The sequence below is a fragment of the Choloepus didactylus genome, chromosome 8 (genome assembly GCF_015220235.1).
Source record: "Choloepus didactylus isolate mChoDid1 chromosome 8, mChoDid1.pri, whole genome shotgun sequence".
Taxonomy (NCBI): Eukaryota; Metazoa; Chordata; class Mammalia; order Pilosa; family Megalonychidae; genus Choloepus; species Choloepus didactylus.
Window position 1 is genome coordinate 13531548 of NC_051314.1, and position 20557 is coordinate 13552104.

At 38.7% G+C, this 20557-nt stretch overlaps 1 protein-coding gene across 1 annotated transcript in view; it reads right to left on the reverse strand.

The window, feature by feature from the left end:
- The window catches only part of ADSL (adenylosuccinate lyase), a 33677-nt gene extending 13860 nt beyond the window's left edge, over positions 1-19817 (reverse strand). Inside the window, exons 1-4 of the mRNA XM_037847097.1 lie at positions 19599-19817; positions 16309-16512; positions 14593-14637; positions 12709-12788 (exon numbers count right to left, since the gene is read on the reverse strand). Of these exons, the coding sequence (XP_037703025.1) occupies positions 12709-12788; positions 14593-14637; positions 16309-16512; positions 19599-19769 (500 nt within the window). The 5' untranslated portion in view covers positions 19770-19817. The remainder of the gene's footprint in view (positions 1-12708; positions 12789-14592; positions 14638-16308; positions 16513-19598) is intronic.
- Positions 19818-20557: the final 740 nt, after the last annotated feature.

Sequence of the window (20557 nt, forward strand, 5' to 3'; positions counted from 1 at the left end):
TTGTTAAAAATAGTCTAAATCTGCTCATATAGCTAAAGGAAAACATGGACAAAGAACTAAAGAAAATCAGGAAAACGAAAGAGATTACTAATGGAGAGATGGAAATTTTGAAAAGGAACCAGAGCTGAAGACCACAGTAAGAGAAATTAAAAATTCCCTAGAGGTTCAACAGCAGATTGGAGCTGGCAGAACAAAGAATCAGTGAACATGAAGTTAAGACAACTGAAATCATCCAGTCTGAGGAGCAGAAGGAAGAAAGAATGAAAAAAAGCGAACAGAGCCTGAGGAACCTGTGGGACACCATCAAGCGTACCAATAAACTCATTGTGGGAGTCTCAGAAGGAGAAAAGAGACAAAGGGGCAGAAGTAATATTCCAAGAAATAGTGGTTGTAAACTTTCCAAATTTAACAAAAGATGATCAACAAACTTCAAACTAAACACAAATAGACCCACACCACAACCTCTCTATAATCAAACTGTCAACGCCAAAGATGAACACAGAATTCTGAAAGTGACAAGAGAGAAGCAATGAGTCATGGCAAGAGAGCTTCTGTAAGATTACGTGTGGGTATCTTGTCAGAATCCATGAGGGCAAGACGACAGTGGGAGTACATATTTAAGTGCTGAAAGCAAAACAATGTCAGCCAAGAATTCTGTATCTGGCAAAACTGTCTTTCAAAAAATGAGGGAGAAATTATGACATTTACAGATTAAAAAAAAAAGCTGACAGAGTTCATTACCAGATAAACTGACTCATAAGAATCGTTAAAGGGAGTCTTTCAGGCTGAAGTAAAAGAACACTATCTAGTAACTCAAAGGCATAAAAATAAAGTATACTGGTAAAGGTAATACATAGGTAAATATAAAATCCCATTATTATTGTACTTTTGGTTGTATCTGCTTTTCTGCTCCATATGACTTTACAGACATATGTGTAAACTAACATTTTAAAACTATGTTAATGAGCACACAATGTATAAAGATGTAGTCTCAGAGAACAAAAATATAGAGGGAGAGGGACAAAGAGATAAAGGAAGACAGTTTGTATATTACTGAAACTAGGTTGGTCCAAATTGAACTAGGTTTTTATTAGTTTAAGATATCAACTGTAAATTACAAAGGTAGCCAGAGAAAATATCCAGAAAATACAGAGAAAAGGAGAGAAGAGAAACAAAAAAGTACACTTAAAAACAAAAACATGTAAGACATACAGAAAACAAGTAGCTAAATGAGAGAAGTAAACCTTTCTTTCTCAATTACTACTCTCAAATGTCAAAGGTTTAAACTCTTCTATTAAGAGATTGGCAGATTGGATGAAAAAGCACGATCCACCTATATGCTGCCTCCAAGAGACTCATATTAGGCACAAAGACACAAAAAGGTTGAGAGTAAAAGGGTAGAAAAAGATATTCCATGCAAACAGTACTCAAAAGAGAACCAGATAAGAGATTTCAAATGGAGCTGAGAGGTCACTGTAGAAGGTATTATTATGCATTATATAGATATCCCTTTTCAGTTTTTAATGTACTGGAATAGCTAGAAGGAAATACCTGAAACTGTCAAATTGAAACCCAGTAGATTTAATTCTTGAAGACAATTGTGTAACTATGTAGCTTACATATAGTGTGACTGTATGACTGTGAAAACCTTGTGGCTTGCACTCCCTTTATCCAGTGTATGGACAGATGAGTAGAAAAATGGGGACAAAAACTGAAATGAAAGTGGAATGGGGAGTATGGAATGTTTAGTGTTCTTTTTTACCGTGATTTTTATTCTTTTTTTTTTTTTGGAGTAAGGAAAATGTTCAAAAATTGATTGTGGTGATGAATGCACAACTATATGATGGTACTGTGAACAGGTGATTGTACACTGTGGATGATTCTATGGTGTGTGAATGTATCTCAATAAAACTGAATTTAAAAAAATTACTCAAAAACAAAAGGGGCTGTATTGCTTACATATTGTCAGACAAAATAGACTTTAAGTCAAAAAAGATGACGAGACAGAGAAGATTCAATACAGGAAGGAAATAGTGATTATAAATATACATGTACCTCAGGACAGAGCCCCAAAATATACAAAGGAAAAATGGATAGAATTGAAGGGAAAAATAGACAGTTCTACAACAAAAGTTGGAAATTTCCATATACCACTTTCAATAATTGATAATTTAAACACATTAATAAGGAACTACTAGCAAATAATTAGACCTAATGAAAACATGTAGAATGCTCCACCCAGCAACAGCAGAATAGATTCTTCTCAAGTGCACATGAAAACTTTTCCAGGATAGACCATATAGTTGGCCAGAAATCAAGAGCTAATAAGTTTATGAAGATTGAAATCATACACTATATCTTCTCAAACCACAATGGAATAAAGCTAGAAATCAATAACACAAGGAAAGCTGGAAAATTTATAAACATGTGAAAATTAAAAAATGCACTATTAAATAACCAATGGGTCGCAGAAATCACAGGGAAATTAGGAAATATCTTGAGACGAATGAAAACAAAAATACAACATATCAAAACTTATGGATGCAGTAAAGGCAGTTCTTGGAAGGAAATTTATAGGTCTAAATGCCTACATTACATAACCTAACTTCACACCTAAAGATAATAGGAGAGCCAACTAAACCCAAAGTAAGAAGGAAGAAATAGTAAAGATTAGAGATAAATGAAAAGAGAATAGAAAAATAGAGAAAATCAACAAAACCAAAACTGTTGGAAAAGATCAGTAAAATCAACAGACCTTTAGCCAGACTGACAAAAAAGAGAACACAAATAAGTAAAATCAGGAACAAAAGTGGGGGCATTACTACTGACTTTACAGGAATAAAAAGGATTTTAAAAGAGTACTATGAATAATTATATGCTAATAAGTTAGAAAACCTAGATATAATGGACAAATTCCCAGAAACATACAAATGACCTAATCTGCTACAAGAAGAAATAGGAAATCTTAACAGATCAATAACAAGACATTGAATCAGTAATCAAAAACCTCTCAGATGGCTTCACTGCTGAATTCTACCAAACACTTAAAAGAAAATTTAACACCAATCCCTCTCAGTCACAACTAAAGAATACAAGAATAAGGAACACTTCTTAAATCATTTTATAAGGCCAGCATTACCTTTGTTCCAAAGCAAGATAAAGACAGAACAAGAAAAGAAAACTACAGACCAATAACCATTATAAACATAGTCGCAAAAACCCTCAAGAAAATACTGGCAAACTGAATCCAACAGTTTATTAAAAAGATTATACACCACGACCAAGTGGGATTTATTGTAGGAATATAAGGATAGTTCAACATATGAAAATCAATGTAAAGTGCCACAATAGTATGAAGCAAAAAAAAAGGAAAAAAAAACCCCAACACAACTAAACGACATGATCATCTCAAATGACATGGAAAAGGCATTTGACAAATCCCAACATCCTTTCATGATAAAAACACTCAGAAAACTAGGAAATTTAAAGAAAACATTGGTGAATAAGCTAGCATAAAGACAGAAGTAGAGTGTAGGTGGCTGGGGATGGGGACGGGGGAATGGAGAGTTTTTGTTTCAGGAGATGGGAAAGTTTTAGTAATGGAAGGCAGTAATGGTAGTCCAACATTGTAACTGTGATTAATTTCACTGCTTGAGTGTGGTTGAGATGGGAAAGTTAATGTCATATGTATGTTCCCACAATTTAAAAATAAAGCAAAAAGAAAGAACAACTAAAGAGACAATGGCGGGGACAAGATGACGGATTGGTGAGCTGTATGTTTTAGTTACTCCTCCAGGAAAGTAGGCAGAAAGCCAAGAACTGCGTGGACTGGACACCACAGAGCAATTTGACTTTCAGCATACTTCCTACAACTCATGAACACGTCGAACTGCTGAGATCAGCGAAATCTGTAAGTTTTTGCGGCCAAGGGACCCGCGCCCCTCCCTGCCAGGCTCAGTCCCGTGGGAGGAGGGGCCGTCACCACTGGGAAGGAGAAGGGAGAACTGCAGTGGCAGCTCTTATCGGAAACTCATTCTACTGATCCAAACTCCAACCATAGATAGACTGAGACCAGACACCAGAGAATCTGAGAGCAGCCACCCAGCAGAGAGGAGACAGGCATAGCAAAAAACACCAAGAAAAACTCCAAAATAAAAGCGGAGGCTTTTTGGAGTTCTGGTGAACATAGAAAGGGGAAGGGCAGAGCTCAGGCCCTGAGGCTCGTATGCAAATCCCGAAGAAAAACTGATCTCTCTGCCTCCTGGATCTTTCTATAATGGCCCTAATTGCTTTGTCTCTTAGCATTTCAATAACCCACTAGATCTGCAAGGACTTTTTTTTTTTTTTTTAATTTTTCTTTTTTTCTGTTTCTAAAACAATTACTCTAAGAAGCCCAATACAGGAAGCCTCAAAGACTTGCAATTTGGGCAGGTCAAGACAAGAGCAGAACTAAGAGAGCTCTGAGACAAAAGGCAATAATCCAGTGGCTGAGAAAATTCACTAAACACCACAACTTCCCAAGAAAAGGGGAGTGTCCACTCACAGCCATCATCCTGGTGGACAGAAAACACTCCTGCCCGTCGCCAGCCCCATAGCCCAGAGCTGCCCCAGACAACCCAGTGTGACGGAACTGCTTCAAATAACATGCACACACCACAAAACTGGGTGTGGACATTAGCCTTCCCTGCACCCTCAGCTGATTGTACCAGAGTTGGGAAGGTGGAGCAGTGTGAATTAACAAAGCCCCTTTCAGCCATCATTTCAGCAGACTGGGAGCCTCCCTACACAGCCCAACAGCCCAGAACTGCCCTGGGGGGACGGCACTCACCTGTGACATAGCACAGTCATCCCTCAACAGAGGACCAGGGGGTACACGGCCTGGAAGAAGGACCCACTAGCAAGTCTCAGGAGCCATACGCCAATACCAAGGACTTGTGGGTCAGTGGCAGAGACAAACTGTGGCAGTACTGAACTGAAGGATTAGACTATTGCAGCAGCTTCAAAACTCCAGGAACACCAGGGAGACTTCATTGTTAGAGCCACCCCCTCCCTGATCGCCCAGACACACGCCCCATATACAGGGCAGGCAACACCAACTACACACGCAAGCTTGGTACACCAATTGGACCCCACAAGACTCACCCCCCGACTCACCACCAAGGCAAAGCAGGGGAGAACTGGCTTGTGGAGAACAGGTGGCTTGTGGACGCCTCCTGCTGGTTAGAGAAAGTGTACTCCACGAAGCTGTAGCTCTGATAAATTAGAGACAAGGACTTCAATTGGTCTACAATTCCTAAAAGAACCCTATCAAGTTCAGCAAATGCCGAGAGGCCAAAAACAACAGAAAATTATAAACCATATGAAAAAAACAGACGATATGGATAACCCAAGCCCAAGCACCCAAATCAAAAGATCAGAAGAGACACAGTCCCTAGAGCAACTAATCAAAGAACTAAGGATGAACAATGAGACCATAGTATGGGATACAAAGGATATCAAGAATACCCTAAACGAGCATAAAGAAGACATTGCAAGATTAAATAAAAAAATAGATGATATTATGGAAATTAAAGAAACTGTTGACCAAATTAAAAAGATTCTGGATATTCATACTACAAGACTAGAGGAAGCTGAACAACAAATCAGTGACCTGGAAGATGACAGAATGGAAAATGAAAGCACAAAAGAAAGAATGGGGAAAAAAACAGAAAAAATCGAAATGGACCTCAGGGATATGATAGATAATATAAAATGTCCAAATATAAGACTCATTGGTGTTCCAGAAGGGGAAGAAAAGGGTAAAGGTCTAGGAAGAGTATTCAAAGAAATTGTTGGGGAAAACTTCCCAAATCTTCTAAATACCATAAATACACAAATCATAAATGCCCAGCGAACTCCAAATAGAATAAATCCAAATAAACCCACTCCGAGACATATTCTGATCACACTGTCAAACACGGAAGAGAAGGAGCAAGTTCTGAAAGCAGCAAGAGAAAACCAATTCACCACATACAAAGGAAACAGCATAAGACTAAGTAGTGACTACTCAGCAGCCACCATGGAGGCGAGAAGGCAGTGGCACGATATATTTAAAATTCTGAGTGAGAAAAATTTCCAACCAAGAATACTTTATCCAGCAAAGCTCTCCTTCAAATTTGAGGGGGAGCTTAAATTTTTCACAAACAAATGCTGAGAGAATTTGCTAACAAGAGACCTCCCCTACTGGAGATACTAAAGGGAGCCCTACAGACAGAGAAACAAAGGACAGAGAGACTTGGAGAAACGGTCAGTACTAAAGAGATTTGGTATGAGTACATGAAAGGATATTAATAGAGAAGGGGAAAAATATATATGACAAACATAAAGCAAAGGATAAGATGGCTGATTCAAGAAATGCCTTCACGGTTATAACATTGAATGTAAATGGATTAAACTCCCCAATTAAAAGATATAGATTCGCAGAATGGATCAAAAAAAATGAACCATCAATATGTTGCATACAAGAGACTCATCTTAGACACAGGGACACAAAGAAATTGCAAGCGAAAGGATGGAAAAAAATATTTCATGCAAGCTACAGCCAAAAGAAAGCAGCTGTAGCAATACTGATCTCAGATAAAATAGACTTTAAATGCAGGGATGTTTTGAGAGACAAAGAAGGCCACTACATACTAATAAAAGGGGCAATTCAACAAGAAGAAATAACAATCATAAATGTCTATGCACCCAAGCAAGGTGCCACAAAATACATGAGAGAAACACTGGCAAAACTAAAGGAAGCAATTGATGTTTCCACAATAATTGTGGGAGACTTCAACACATCACTCTCTCCTATAGATAGATCAACCAGACAGAAGACCAATAAGGAAACTGAAAACCTAAACAATCTGATAAATGAATTAGATTTAACAGGCATATATAGAATATTACATCCCAAATCACCAGGATACACATACTTCTCTAGTGCTCACGGAACTTTCTTCAGAATAGATCATATGCTGGGACATAAAACAAGGCTCAAAAAATTTAAAAAGACTGAAATTATTCAAACCACATTCTCTGACCACAATGGAATACAATTAGAAGTCAATAACCATCAGAGACTTAGAAAATTCACAAATATCTGGAGATTAAACAACACACTCCTAAACAACCAGTGGGTTAAAGAAGAAATAGCAAGAGAAATTGCTAAATATATAGACACGAATGAAAATGAGAACACAACATACCAAAACCTATGGGATGCAGCAAAAGCAGTACTGAGGGGGAAATTTATAGCACTAAACGCATATATGAAAAAGGAAGAAAGAGCCAAAATCAAAGAACTAATGGATCAACTGAAGAAGCTAGAAAATGAACAGCAAACCAATCCTAAACCAAGTAGAAGAAAAGAAATAACAAGTATTAAAGCAGAAATAAATGACATAGAGAACAAAAAAATAGAGAGGATAAACATCACCAAAAGTTGGTTCTTTGAGAAGATCAACAAGATTGACAAGCCCCCAGCTAGACTGACAAAATCAAAAAGAGAGAAGACCCATAGAAACAAAATAATGAATGAAAAAGGTGACATAACTGCAGATCCTGAAGAAATTAAAAAAATTTTAAGAGGATACTATGAACAACTGTGTGGCAAAAAACTGGATAATGTAGAGGAAATGGACAATTTCCTGGAAACATATGAACAACCTAGATTGACCAGAGAAGAAATAGAAGACCTCAACCAACCCATCACAAGCAAAGAGATCCAATCAGTCTTCAAAAAGCTTCCCACAAATAAATGCCCAGGGCCAGATGGCTTCACAGGGGAATTCTACCAAACTTTCCAGAAAGAACTGGCACCAATCTTACTCAAACTCTTTCAAAACACTGAAGAAAGTGGAACACTACCTAACTCATTTTATGAAGCTAACATCAATCTAATACCAAAACCAGGCAAAGATGCTACAAAAAAGGAAAACTACCGGCCAATCTCCCTAATGAATATAGATGCAAAAATCCTCAACAAAATACTTGCAAATCGAATCCAAAGACACATTAAAAAAATCATACACCATGACCAAGTGGGGTTCATTCCAGGCATGCAAGGATGGTTCAACATAAGAAAATCAATCAATGTATTACAACACATTAACAATTTGAAAGGGAAAAATCAAATGATCATCTCAATAGATGCTGAAAAAGCATTTGACAAAATCCAACATCCGTTTTTGATAAAAACACTTCAAAAGGTAGGAACTGAAGGAAACTTCCTCACTATGATAAAGAGCATATATGAAAAACCCACAGCCAGCATAGTACTCAATGGTGAGAGACTGAAAGCCTTCCCTCTAAGATCAGGAACAAGACAAGGATGCCCGCTATCACCACTGTTATTCAACATTGTGCTGGAAGTGCTACCCAGGGCAATCTGGCAAGACAAAGAAATAAAAGGCATCCAAATTGGAAAAGAAGTAAAACTGTCATTGTTTGCAGACAATATGATCTTATATCTGGAAAACCCTGAGAAATCGATGATACAGCTACTAGAGCTAATAAACAAATTTAGCAAAGTAGCGGGATACAAGATTAATGCACATAAGTCAGTAATGTTTCTATATGCTAGAAATGAACAAACTGAAGAGACACTCAAGAAAAAGATACCATTTTCAATAGCAACTAAAAATATCAAGTACCTAGCAATAAACTTAACCAAAGATGTAAAAGACCTATACAAAGAAAACTACATAACTCTACTAAAAGAAACAGAAGGGGACCTTAAAAGATGGAAAAATATTCCATGTTCATGGATAGGAAGGCTAAATGTCATTAAGATGTCAATTCTACCCAAACTCATCTACAGATTCAATGCAATCCCAATCAAAATTCCAACAACCTACTTTGCAGACTTGGAAAAGCTAGTGATCAAATTTATTTGGAAAGGGAAGACGCCTCAAATTGCTAAAGACACTCTAAAAAAGAAAAACGAAGTGGGAGGACTTACACTCCCTGACTTTGAAGCTTATTATAAAGCCACAGTTGTCAAAACAGCATGGTACTGGCACAAAGATAGACATATAGATCAATGGAATCGGATTGAGAACTCGGAGATAGACCTCCAGATCTATGGCCGACTGATCTTTGATAAGGCCCCCAAAGTCACTAAACTGGGTCATAATGGTCTTTTCAACAAATGGGGCTGGGAGAGTTGGATACCCATATCCAAAAGAATGAAAGAGGACCCCTACCTCACACCCTAAACAAAAACTAACTTAAAATGGACCAAAGATCTCAATATAAAAGAAAGTACCATAAAACTCCTAGAAGATAATGTAGGAAAACATCTTCAAGACCTTGTATTAGGCAGACACTTCCTAGACTTTACACCGAAACCACAAGCGACAAAAGAAAAAATAGATAAATGGGAACTCCTCAAGCTTAGAAGTTTCTGCACCTCAAAGGAATTTCTCAAAAAGGTAAAGAGGCAGCCAACTCAATGGGAAAAAATTTTTGGAAACCGTGTATCTGACAAAAGACTGATATCTTGCATATATAAAGAAATCCTACAACTCAATGACAATAGTACAGACAGCCCAATTATAAAATGGGCAAAAGATATGAAAAGACAGTTCTCTGAAGAGGAAATACAAATGGCCAAGAAACACATGAAAAAATGTTCAGCTTCACTAGCTATTAGAGATGCAAATTAAGACCACAATGAGATACCATCTCACACCAATTAGAATAGCTGCCATTAAACAAACAGGAAACTACAAATGCTGGAGGGGATGTGGAGAAATTGGAACTCTTGTTCATTGTTGGTGGGACTGTATAATGGTTCAGCCACTCTGGAAGTCAGTCTGGCAGTTCCTTAGAAAACTAGATACAGAGTTACCGTTCGATCCAGCAATTGCACTTCTTGGTATATACCTGGAAGATCGGAAAGCAGTGACACGAACAGATATCTGCACGCCAATGTTCATAGCCGCATTATTCACAATTGCCAAGAGATGGAAACAACCCAAATGTCCTTCAACAGATGAGTGGATAAATAAAATGTGGTATATACACACGATGGAATACTATACAGCAGTAAGAAGGAATGATCTCGTGAAACATATGACAACATGGATGAACCTTGAAGACATAATGCTGAGTGAACTAAGCCAGGCACAAAAAGAGAAATATTATATGCTACCACTAATGTGAGCTTTGAAAAATGTAAAACAAATGGTTTATAATGTAGAACGTAGGGGAACTAGCAATAGAGAGCAATTAAGGAAGGGGGAACAATAATCCGAGAAGAACAGATAGGCTATCATGGGTAAATTTAATGTTCTGAGAATGCCCAGGAATGACTATGGTCTGTTAATTTCTGATGGGTATAGTAGGAACAAGTTCACAGAAATGTTGCTATATTAGGTAACTTTTTTGGGGTAAAGTAGGAACATGTTGGAAGTAAAGTAGTTATCTTAGGTTAATTGTCTTTTTCTTACTCCCTTGTTATGGTCTCTTTGAAATGTTCTTTTATTGTATGTTTTTTTTTTTATTATGATTTTTATGTTTATTTTTTTATTTTTCATACAGTTCATTTAAAAATAAAAAAGTTAAAAAAAACAAGGGAAAAAAATATGTAGAGCCCCCTTGAGCCTGTGGAGAATGCAGGGGTACTGGCCTACCCCACCTTGATGGTTACTAACATGATCACAGACATAGGGGACTGGTGGTTTGATGGGTTGAGCCCTCTATTACAGGATATACCCTTGGGAAGACTGTTGCTGCAAAGGAGAGGCTAGGCCTCCCTATAATTGTGCCTAAGAGCCTCCTCCTGAGTGCCTCTTTGTTGCTCAGATGTGGCCCTGTCTCTCTAGCTAAGCCAACTTGAAAGGTGAAATCACTGCCCTTCCCCCTACATGGGATCAGACACCCAGGGGAGCAAATCTCCCTGGCAACGTGGAATATGACTCCCGGGGAGGAATGTAGACCCGGCATCATGGGACGGAGAACATCTTCTTGACCAAAAGGGGGATGTGAAAGGAAATGAAATAAGCTTCAGAGGCAGAGACATTCCAAAAGGAGCCGAGGTCACTCTGGTGGGCACTCTTATGCACAATTTAGACAACCCTTTTTAGGTTCTAAAGAATTGGGGTAGCTGGTGGTGGATACCTGAAACTATCAAACTACAACCCAGAACCCATGAATCTCGAAGACAATTGTATAAAAATGTAGCTTATGAGCGGTGACAATGGGATTGGGAAAGCCATAAGGACCACACTCCCCTTTGTCTAGTTTATGGATGGATGAGTAGAAAAATTGGGGAAGGAAACAAACAAACAAACAAACAAAGGCACCCAGTGTTGTTTTTTACTTTAATTGCTCTTTTTCACTTTAATTATTATTCTTGTTATTTTTGTGTGTGTGCTAATGAAGGTGTCAGGGATTGATTTAGGTGATGAATGTACAACTATGTAGTGGTACTGTGAACAATCGAATGTACAATTTGTTCTGTTTGACTGCATGGCATGTGAATATATCTCAATAAAATGAAGAGTTAAAAAAAACAAAACAAACACACACACACACACACACACACACACACAAAACAGACAATGGCAATTAAATGCAAAACATGATCCTGGACAGGATTTAATAAGGGAGGAGAAAAGGCCCAAAAGAAAGACAAAAGAAAAAAATAGGAATATAAACTGTAAACTTTATATCAACGTTAACGCTCTTGATCTTGATAATTGCACTTAAGGTGGTTACTTAAGTGACTATCCTTGTTTTTAGGAAATATACGTGGCAGTATTAGGTCAAGGAGCATGACCTTTATAACATACACTCATATGTTCAGAAAATTGACGGATGGATGGAGAAAATATGACAAATGCAGCAAATGTTAAAATTGGTATATCTGGAAGATGTGGGTATGATGGATTTTTCTGTATGGGGTTTTTATTATTTTTTAACTGTCCTATAAGTTTGAAAAAAAAAAAAAGGCAAATGCTAGTACACCACCACTCAAATAACATCACTCATAACTTATCACTAACATTCAAAACACAAAACCATCAGCCTTGAAAAACGGGTGTTATTTGGTAATCATAAAAAATAATCGCATTTAAAAAAAATAAAAAATACAAAAAGCAGGAAAAAAACTTGGCCCCATTATCTCATAAACCAGAGTAATCAATATTTAACACCCTGTCATACTTTCTTCTACTCTGTATGCAATTTATATGTTGTCTTTTTCCTCATAACATTACTAGTCTTACAAGAATCACATTAATGGCTGCACAGTTTTCCAACCTGTGGGTATACCACACATTATTCTCTTCTTGCTGGATGTTTAGATTTCTAATGTTTACTCTCATAAATAGGTTAACAAAGCTTTTTGTACACAACGCTTTTCCTGTCATCTGGATTACTTCCATGGGCTTTATTCTCAAGAATGGAATTACTTAAATCAAGGAATATGAATGCTTTTTAAGGCTCTGGATACATATTTCCGAAAGCTTCCCAAATCAGCTATTAGATTTACTCTTCCACAGCTAAGGCTTTTAAGGTAGGCATCGGGTTCATTCCTCACAAGCATTTCAAAAGATCCTAAGTTATATTTTGGGACACTTCATCCAATGGTTACTGCAGAGAAGAGAAGAGCTGAAGGAATACTAAGACCCAGATGCACAGAATCAACTCCAACTCCCAAGACATAATCATATCACTTACTGGAAATGTGTGAAACCTAAGGTAGGAAGATTGGCTTTTTCCTTGGCAAAGCTGGCAAGCCGGGAGATCACTCTGGCAAGCTACAAGAAAAACCATGTGGTAGAAAGAGGTGAATTCAGGCTGAATTCAGGCTGAATATGAACTAAACATTTAGACAACTCTACATAATTTTAGACTTCCAGCTTATTGAAGGCACCTTCTTTCCATCCCCAAGTGCCTTAAAGAATTCATAGCAACCAATGTCCGACACTTGAATTGACCACCTAGTAAGTCACAAACTATCACTGCAGGATTGTAAGCTCAGTGGCATATTCATGCAGAAAGACAAGACTACATCATAATCCTTACCTCTTCATTCCAGCAACATGCCTCTGGTTAGAATGCTTTGCATTTAAAAGGCTATGCTTAAGAAAGCATTCACTTCTAGTATTTTAATCAAGAAGAGACAAATATTTCTACAGATTAGATATAGGACTCATTCACCTTCAAATGATAATAATATTTAGATTAACAAGGCATTGGCTTAAGAAAATTTTATTTTAAAATAATTTCAAATTTACAGGGAAGTTGCAAAAATAAAACAAAAACAATACAGAGGACACCAGTATAGTTCTACCTGGATACCTAGATTTACCAACTTGTAACATTTTGCCACATTTGTTATCTCATTCTATGTATCTATTTACCTACTTTCTTTTTTTTATCATATTTTTTGATCGCAAAATATAACATTCATAAATAGAAGTGATAACTTTCCAAGTACAATTTAACAAGCAGTTAGAACAAATTTCGAAGAATATTATGGGTTACAGTTCCAGTTTCAGTTATTTCCTTATTGTGAAATATAACACATATACAAATAGATAATATCTTTCAAAGTATGATTTAACAAGTAGTTATAAAGGAAATTTCCAAAGTTTTTATGAATCACAGTACCATAGTTTCAGTTATTTCCTTATTGTGAAATACAACACATATACAAAAAGGTGACAGCTTTCAAATTACAATTTAACAAGTAGCTACAGAACAAATTTCAAAGGATGCTATGGGTTACAGTTCCACCATTTCAATTCTTTCCTTCTAGCTATTCTAATACTCTAGCAACTAAGAAAAAGAAAAATATATAGAGATTCAGTATTCATAATCCTTTGTTAAATTCCATCTTGTCTCTTGCCACCCCTTCCTCTAGTTTAATCACTTTCCCGATATTCATGACCACCCTAACTTGTTCATGTTGAAAAGGCGTGTCGACTTTATGAGAAAAGGGGACACATCTGGTTGATGTTCTTGAAGAGGCTATTGCCTCTGGGTTTTGTGACTTAGCTGGCATAGGAGTTCTCTGAAGGATTTAAGTTTCTGAAGAATTAAAAACTTAGTGAGTGAAATTTTTATAGTCTCAGATAGGGATCCAGGTATTCTTTAAGGTTTTTGGGACTACTGTTGACTTAGACTTATCATACTGTGGTCATTTGGCATATCTAGGTGAAGCTTACATAGGAATAATCTCCAGGATAGCCTCCTGACTCTATTTGAATTCTCTTAGCCACTGAAACATTATTTTGTTGCCTTTCTTTTCCTCCTTTTTATTTTCTAAACATTTCAGAGTAGGCTGCATACGTCATGCTCTATACGTCTATATATTATTTCCTAAGAACAAAGATATTCACTATGTAACCACATTAAATACTGCAAGAAATTTAACACTGATACGAAGTAAACAGTCTATATTCCAATTTTTTCAATTATCCCAATAATGTCATTTTGGGCATTTTCTCCTTCATTGTTAGATCCAGGCCAGGATCATAATGCACTGACTCTTAATTGGTCCCCATCTCCTATTATAGGGAATCTAAGGCTGGTAGGAAAGCTCTGCCAACTCCTTACCTTTGGCAAAAGCAGGTCACATGCATTTCTAAGAATAATCAGGTCCTGCAAAGGAAAATGCAATGGTCTTACATTAAACAGTGTTGCTTAAATAATGTAATTACATAACTCTTTTTGGCCATCATACTGGGTTTCCCAGCTGGCTGCCTCTGACCATTAGTAAAATCCCTGTGCAAGCACAAGAAACTAATAGAAGTTGTTTTTCCTGATTATTGTTCTAAAAGCACACCAACTTAGACAAGAATACTATTGGGAGCCATAAAGAAACAAAAACCTTTATACTCATAAAGCCTTATTTATGTGGTATTTCAAATGACTCAAAATTCTAATGGAAAAGCCCCATACTGAATATTGCACAGATGTCCAGGTCAACAAGGTTTTTGTCTTCCCAGAGAGGAATGCTAGTCAGTCTCTGGGAAACTTCCATTTGGCACACTCCATTAGTTATCTCCCCTTTTTTTCATGTATGTAATTGTTAAAGAAAGTCATGCTCTAAAACATAAAGGTTTAAGAAATTTAAACTGCCCCTAAGGGAAGTAAGAGACATAAGCATTTCAGGCAACTCCAATACTTGAGACAGTAACTTCTAGCCCCAACTATTGACTACTCATAAAAAAGGATATTACAAATTAAAGTTTTACTTTTTCCATTATTTGACCCACCAATTATACATAGATTCCTTTATTTATGTACCACGTCTACTGAAAAAGTATTTGGGGCAGGTTAAAAAATACTGACTTGTTCTTGAAAATGAAATGGATCTGGAATCTGCTTTCTGGCCCCACAGATGCATTATAATTAAGAGCATCAACTGTGGAGCTGTTCTATCTGGACTAATATCTTTCCCTACCAGTGTGTCCTCAGGCAAGTTCTTCAACCTTTCCATAAGTCTCCTCGTCTGCAGAAATGGGGATAATAAAGCTAGATGCAAAAGACTACATAGTCTATCATTCTGTTTATATGAAATTTCTAGAAAAGATACAACTACAGAGACAGAAAGCATGTCAGTGGTTGCCTGGGGCTGGAGGCAGGAGCAGGGATGGACTGCAAACGGGCATAAGAAAACTTCTTTGGGTTGTGGAGGTATTCTAAAACTGAAGTGTGACGAATGCTGAACAACTGTATAAATTTACTAAAACTCATCGATCAGTATATTTAAAATGGGTAAATTTTACTGTATGTAAAGTACACTTCAATAAAGCTGTTTAAAAAATGGGGACAGTATCATCTACCTCTTATGGTGGTTTTGAAAAATAAATGAAGTAAGACAGGTATGATGCCCGGCACACAATAAACCTTCCGGAAAATGCTTGACCTTACTCTTCCATGTTGGACTATAAGACACTTTTGTTAATTAAAAGCTTCGTTTAACAATTATAATGCAACCCATCTTTTCAGAGTAGGAGTTATAATGGACTTGGAAAGAAAAGCTCTTTGGAGAATTACTTCAGCCCCTAAACTGCTTAAGATCTTGGCTTATGTACAGCATACCAGTGCATGAGCAGTATCTGCTGGTCTTATTTTATGGAGGTGACTAAGTGCTTTTGGTTTAGATTGGAAAGATACCAAAGAAGAAAATTTCTGAGCACGTACAGCCAAGAAACCCTGAAAAGATAAAGATTTAAGGAGTTACTTCCTAAAAGTGGGCAAAATGAAATACAAAATGAATTAAAACGATTGAGTCCTAGGTGGAAACAAAACACTATGGACTCATACTGTGTTGTCTCCAACATAGCAGGAGGTGGCACCAAGGTGAATAATGCCTGCAGCTTTTGGACAGCAGTGGCCAAAGGTGTACACATGAGCCATCACATCATGCCGTAACCGTTTCTCTTCATCAGCTGCCATCTTGAAGTCAATGTTGTCCAGGTTTGATTTCATCTCCTGGATTTGTTCATCTGTGATAGGCAAACCCAATATCTGCAGAACAGGCAAAATAAAATCAAATAACCTCAGGCATCACAATTCTTTGAATCAAAGTGACAGGGAGAAAAGATTTATTTATGTTAGCAGTTACACCCTATCTCCCAATCCTTAAATTTGGGGCAACCAAGCTAAGAGCGTGTGGGGGTGGGATCTTCTCAATGAATCATTTTAACTATTATTTTAAGTAAACTCCAAAATATAAAATGTAATCCGGATCTTGACTGTTTAACTGCTCTTCTATCTCTGCTTCACTTACTCCATCCCACACTCATCTCTCAGCTCAAATGTCATCTCAGAGAGGTCCTCCTCAACTTCTATGTAAAGTAACACCCTCCTGTGTCATGCTGCATCTCTCTAGTCTGGCTTTATTTAGAATACTTATCACATGACATTTTTGCATGTTTATTGCCTGTCCTTTCCCTCTAGAATATAAACTCCATGATGGGTGAGTTTTGTTTTATTTATTGCTTAAGTGTTAGTGCTTGGCACATGAGTACCCCAAGTGTGGGACCCAGGCCACAGTTTTACATTTGACCCATATGGATATACTTAGAGAAACCTGGAAGTCTGTAAATAGCTTTGTAGGCAAATGATGTACAGTAATCTCAGTGCAAAACTAAAAGCAATTCAAGGTTATGTTGATGAGAAAACAAACACATCAACAACATCTTACATTCACACTTCTCTGGAAAACTTAGGCTGGCAAAAAAAGAAAACAAACAAACAAAAAAACCTGGCAGCCTAAATAACTCCAAACACTGGATCCAAAGTGCTGAATGAATATGCTGGTAAATGAAAATATATTCAAGCCTCACTTGAAGCTCCCAAGTCCTGACACCAGGGAGGCTCTTGCTCTTTAGATTTGCAAGGTCTAATATGGTAACCATGAACCACAAGTGGCTATTTAAATTCAAATTGATTAATTAAAATCAAATAAAAGTAAAAAGTCACTTCTTCAGTCACATTAGCCACAGTTCAGGTGCTCTGTAGCCTCATGTGGCAGATGCCTTGGACACCTAGTCAGCAGGTGACAGCTCAGGGAGCTCCTCCCAAAGCAAAGCAGCAGGGGGAAGCCTGGCCACACTACTTCCTCCTCCACTGTAATGTATCTCCTCAAAATGTATACTTTCCCCACTCCTTTTCTGCACTCCTTCTAACTTCTCATTCTTCTGTTAACTACTAAATTATTATGTAATTTATGCTAATTTTGATAGTCTTATTAATTAGATAATCCAACCCCAAAAGAGGCTACCAAAACTGTGTGCATTTCAGGCAATGTGGGGACTGGACTAAGTAAAGAACACATATTCCAATGACCCTACATGACCCTACATTCCATTTACCCACTATGATGACCTTGGTCGTCTTTCTGGGCACCACTGTGCTCATCTATAGAATGGAAATGAGAGTATCAAATCAGAGTACCTGCAAACCATTCACAAACCACAACTCACTATATAATGTCATCTTCTACTACTACTTTTGCTAACTGATCTTTCTGTGCCTCCATGCCCTAATAGGAAAAACACAAAGAATAATAGTACTTACCATACAGGGCTGTTTGGAGGATTAATGAGCTAATATATGTAAAGTCTTAAAACAATGCCCAGCACATCTGGGGTACTATATGAATGTCTGCTACTGTTAAATCATTTGATTTTCTTAAGCACAGTTGTAAGAAAGGGATAAGTTTAGCTTTCACATAGAGACAGCATGGAATAGGGAAAACGGAGGCAGAACCAGCTTAAACAAGCCCTGTGGTAAAGGAAAGAAAGAATCTGTGCCAGCTCTTTATATGGAAAAGTAACCATGCTTACTGGAATGTAGAGATATAAGGTAAAATCAGAGGTGGGAACTCCCAGCAGGAAATTTAAGCTGAATGAACTCTCTCTGATAGGCTGATCAATTCAAAATCTCAATAATGAGATAGTTGGCTCTCTCAGATAGGCTGTAAAAATTAAAATCTCAAAGATGGGCTAGGTAGTTCTCTCGGATAGGCTGTAACCTCTGCAGTGCCCAGCCAATGGGGAAACAGGGGAGGGACTTGCGCATTAGGAACAGGAGATTAAAACATTGCCATTTTCTTCCTCTCCGGCTCCGGCTACCACGTTTTTGGCTGTGTGCCCTTTCTTGCAAGATCATAAATAAATTCTTTTCTCCTCCAGAACCCAGTGAGCCTTTATTCCCTTACAGGTACCGCTTTATTTCCGACACAGTGATACGGCTGGGGAAAATCTAGGATTTTCCCGTTTGGTGAGTTCCACTATACCAAGGTCCTAAACATGTATTCAGATTGTTTCAGTTTTTACTAGGCCATTTGTCAGAAGAGTGCCATCATGCCTGTTGTAGCACTTTCCTCTGAAATATAACAGCTCTCTGGATCACGACGTTCAGTTTTCTTCACTCTGCCGGGAAGGTCCCTCGGGAGCTATTCTGAAACGCTGGACAGAGCGGCTTCATTTACAGCCCTTACAGAAGAAACAAATCCCATCTAATTAACCTTTATCCTGATTCTGCCTCCTCGGTGAAGCAGAAACAGTGGACCAGAGAACCCCGATTTCAGATCCCGTCACTAACGAAATGGCTAAACTCTTGAGCTCTGTATTGAAGTACTTTCAAATCCTAGTTCCGTGTACTGTGACCTAAGGCAAATAACGTGTTTGGTTTTTTTCCCCTAAAACGTGGGGAGAACATCATCTTGTTTGCAAAGCCATATAGGGATTAAAAGAGAAAAGACGTGTAAAGATATCAGCACAGTAACACGCAAAGAGCGCTCAATGTCGTGGCTAGCAATGTACTCTTGCACGAATGGCCAAGGTGAATTCCCTAAAACGACAGGCGGCATTTCTGCCGCAACCAAGGCGTCGCTAACCCTCTGACTAAAAACATGAGGCAACAGCTGGCGGCTCCCGTTCCTCCTGCTCTCGCCTTCCTCCGGAACCCGGACACCCGGCCGAAAATAGCAGGGGAGCTGCTTCCCGGGCAACTAAGCCCTCACTCGGCGCCAAGGCCAGCACGTGCTGAAGCGGAATCGCCAGGCGCTCCTCCCCGGCCCCCACCTCAGCCCCGGGGCCTGTTACCTGCTCGGCTTCCGCCAGCCACAGCCAGAGCTGCCGCCACGTCCGGAATTTGCAGCCGTCGCTAAACAAGAAGCACATCTCTGGGCTAGCGTAACGGGAAGCAAGCGGCGAGCGGTAGGTGTCAGACCCGCTGGCCACCTGCTGCCCGCCACAGTCGCCTGCTGCCGCCATCCTAAACACGCTACTGTGCGGAGCGGACAAGGAGAACACGGGCGGAAGCGGAAGCCTGGAGGCCGGGAAGGGGCGGAACATCCTCCACTCGGGGCGGGACTTCCTCCGCTTGGGCCGGTCCCTGAAGCTCAGGGCGTTTGGCGCGTACAGGGTGAGGTGAATTTTGGCTGCTCGCTGCTAGGGGATGCGCCTCAGTTTCTCCATCTGATAAAAGGTTCGACAATACTTGCCTCTCAAGACTTGTAAGGATTCAATGAGTTACAACATGGATGGATGCCTGGTGTACGTAGAAAGCCCTCTATGTGTTTGAAATTATTATTTAAGGACATTGTATTAATTTAAATTTAACTATTTAAATGTGTTATTTGTCACTGTCGCCCACCGCTACTCCTACTGTCTGCCTGGCACCAAGCGCGGCTCTGGGGAGAAAAGCAGGTGCCCAAGGGCAATGGGCTTTCAGGGAGCATCACGTTTACCCCTTGCGCCAAACTGCAGTAAAAATGAATTCCAACAAGCGCTGACAGACTAGGAAACTGATAACTCTCTGAAGCTCACGCAGCTAGTAGGTGGAGCTGGACTTCAGAATCTGCACTCAGCCATTATGCTGCGTGGTTCCCAGCACACAACCTCAGGGTCACACTTCTGCAGCTTGGTGAAGGCCTTCCTCCAGGCTGGAGTACCTCGCCGTTAACTCCTTCCCTCCCCAGTCTAGAAAATGCCCCCTGAGGGTCCCACTCTCTACTCTGCTTGGCCGATAACAAAACCACCAACAGTTTTATTTACTCACT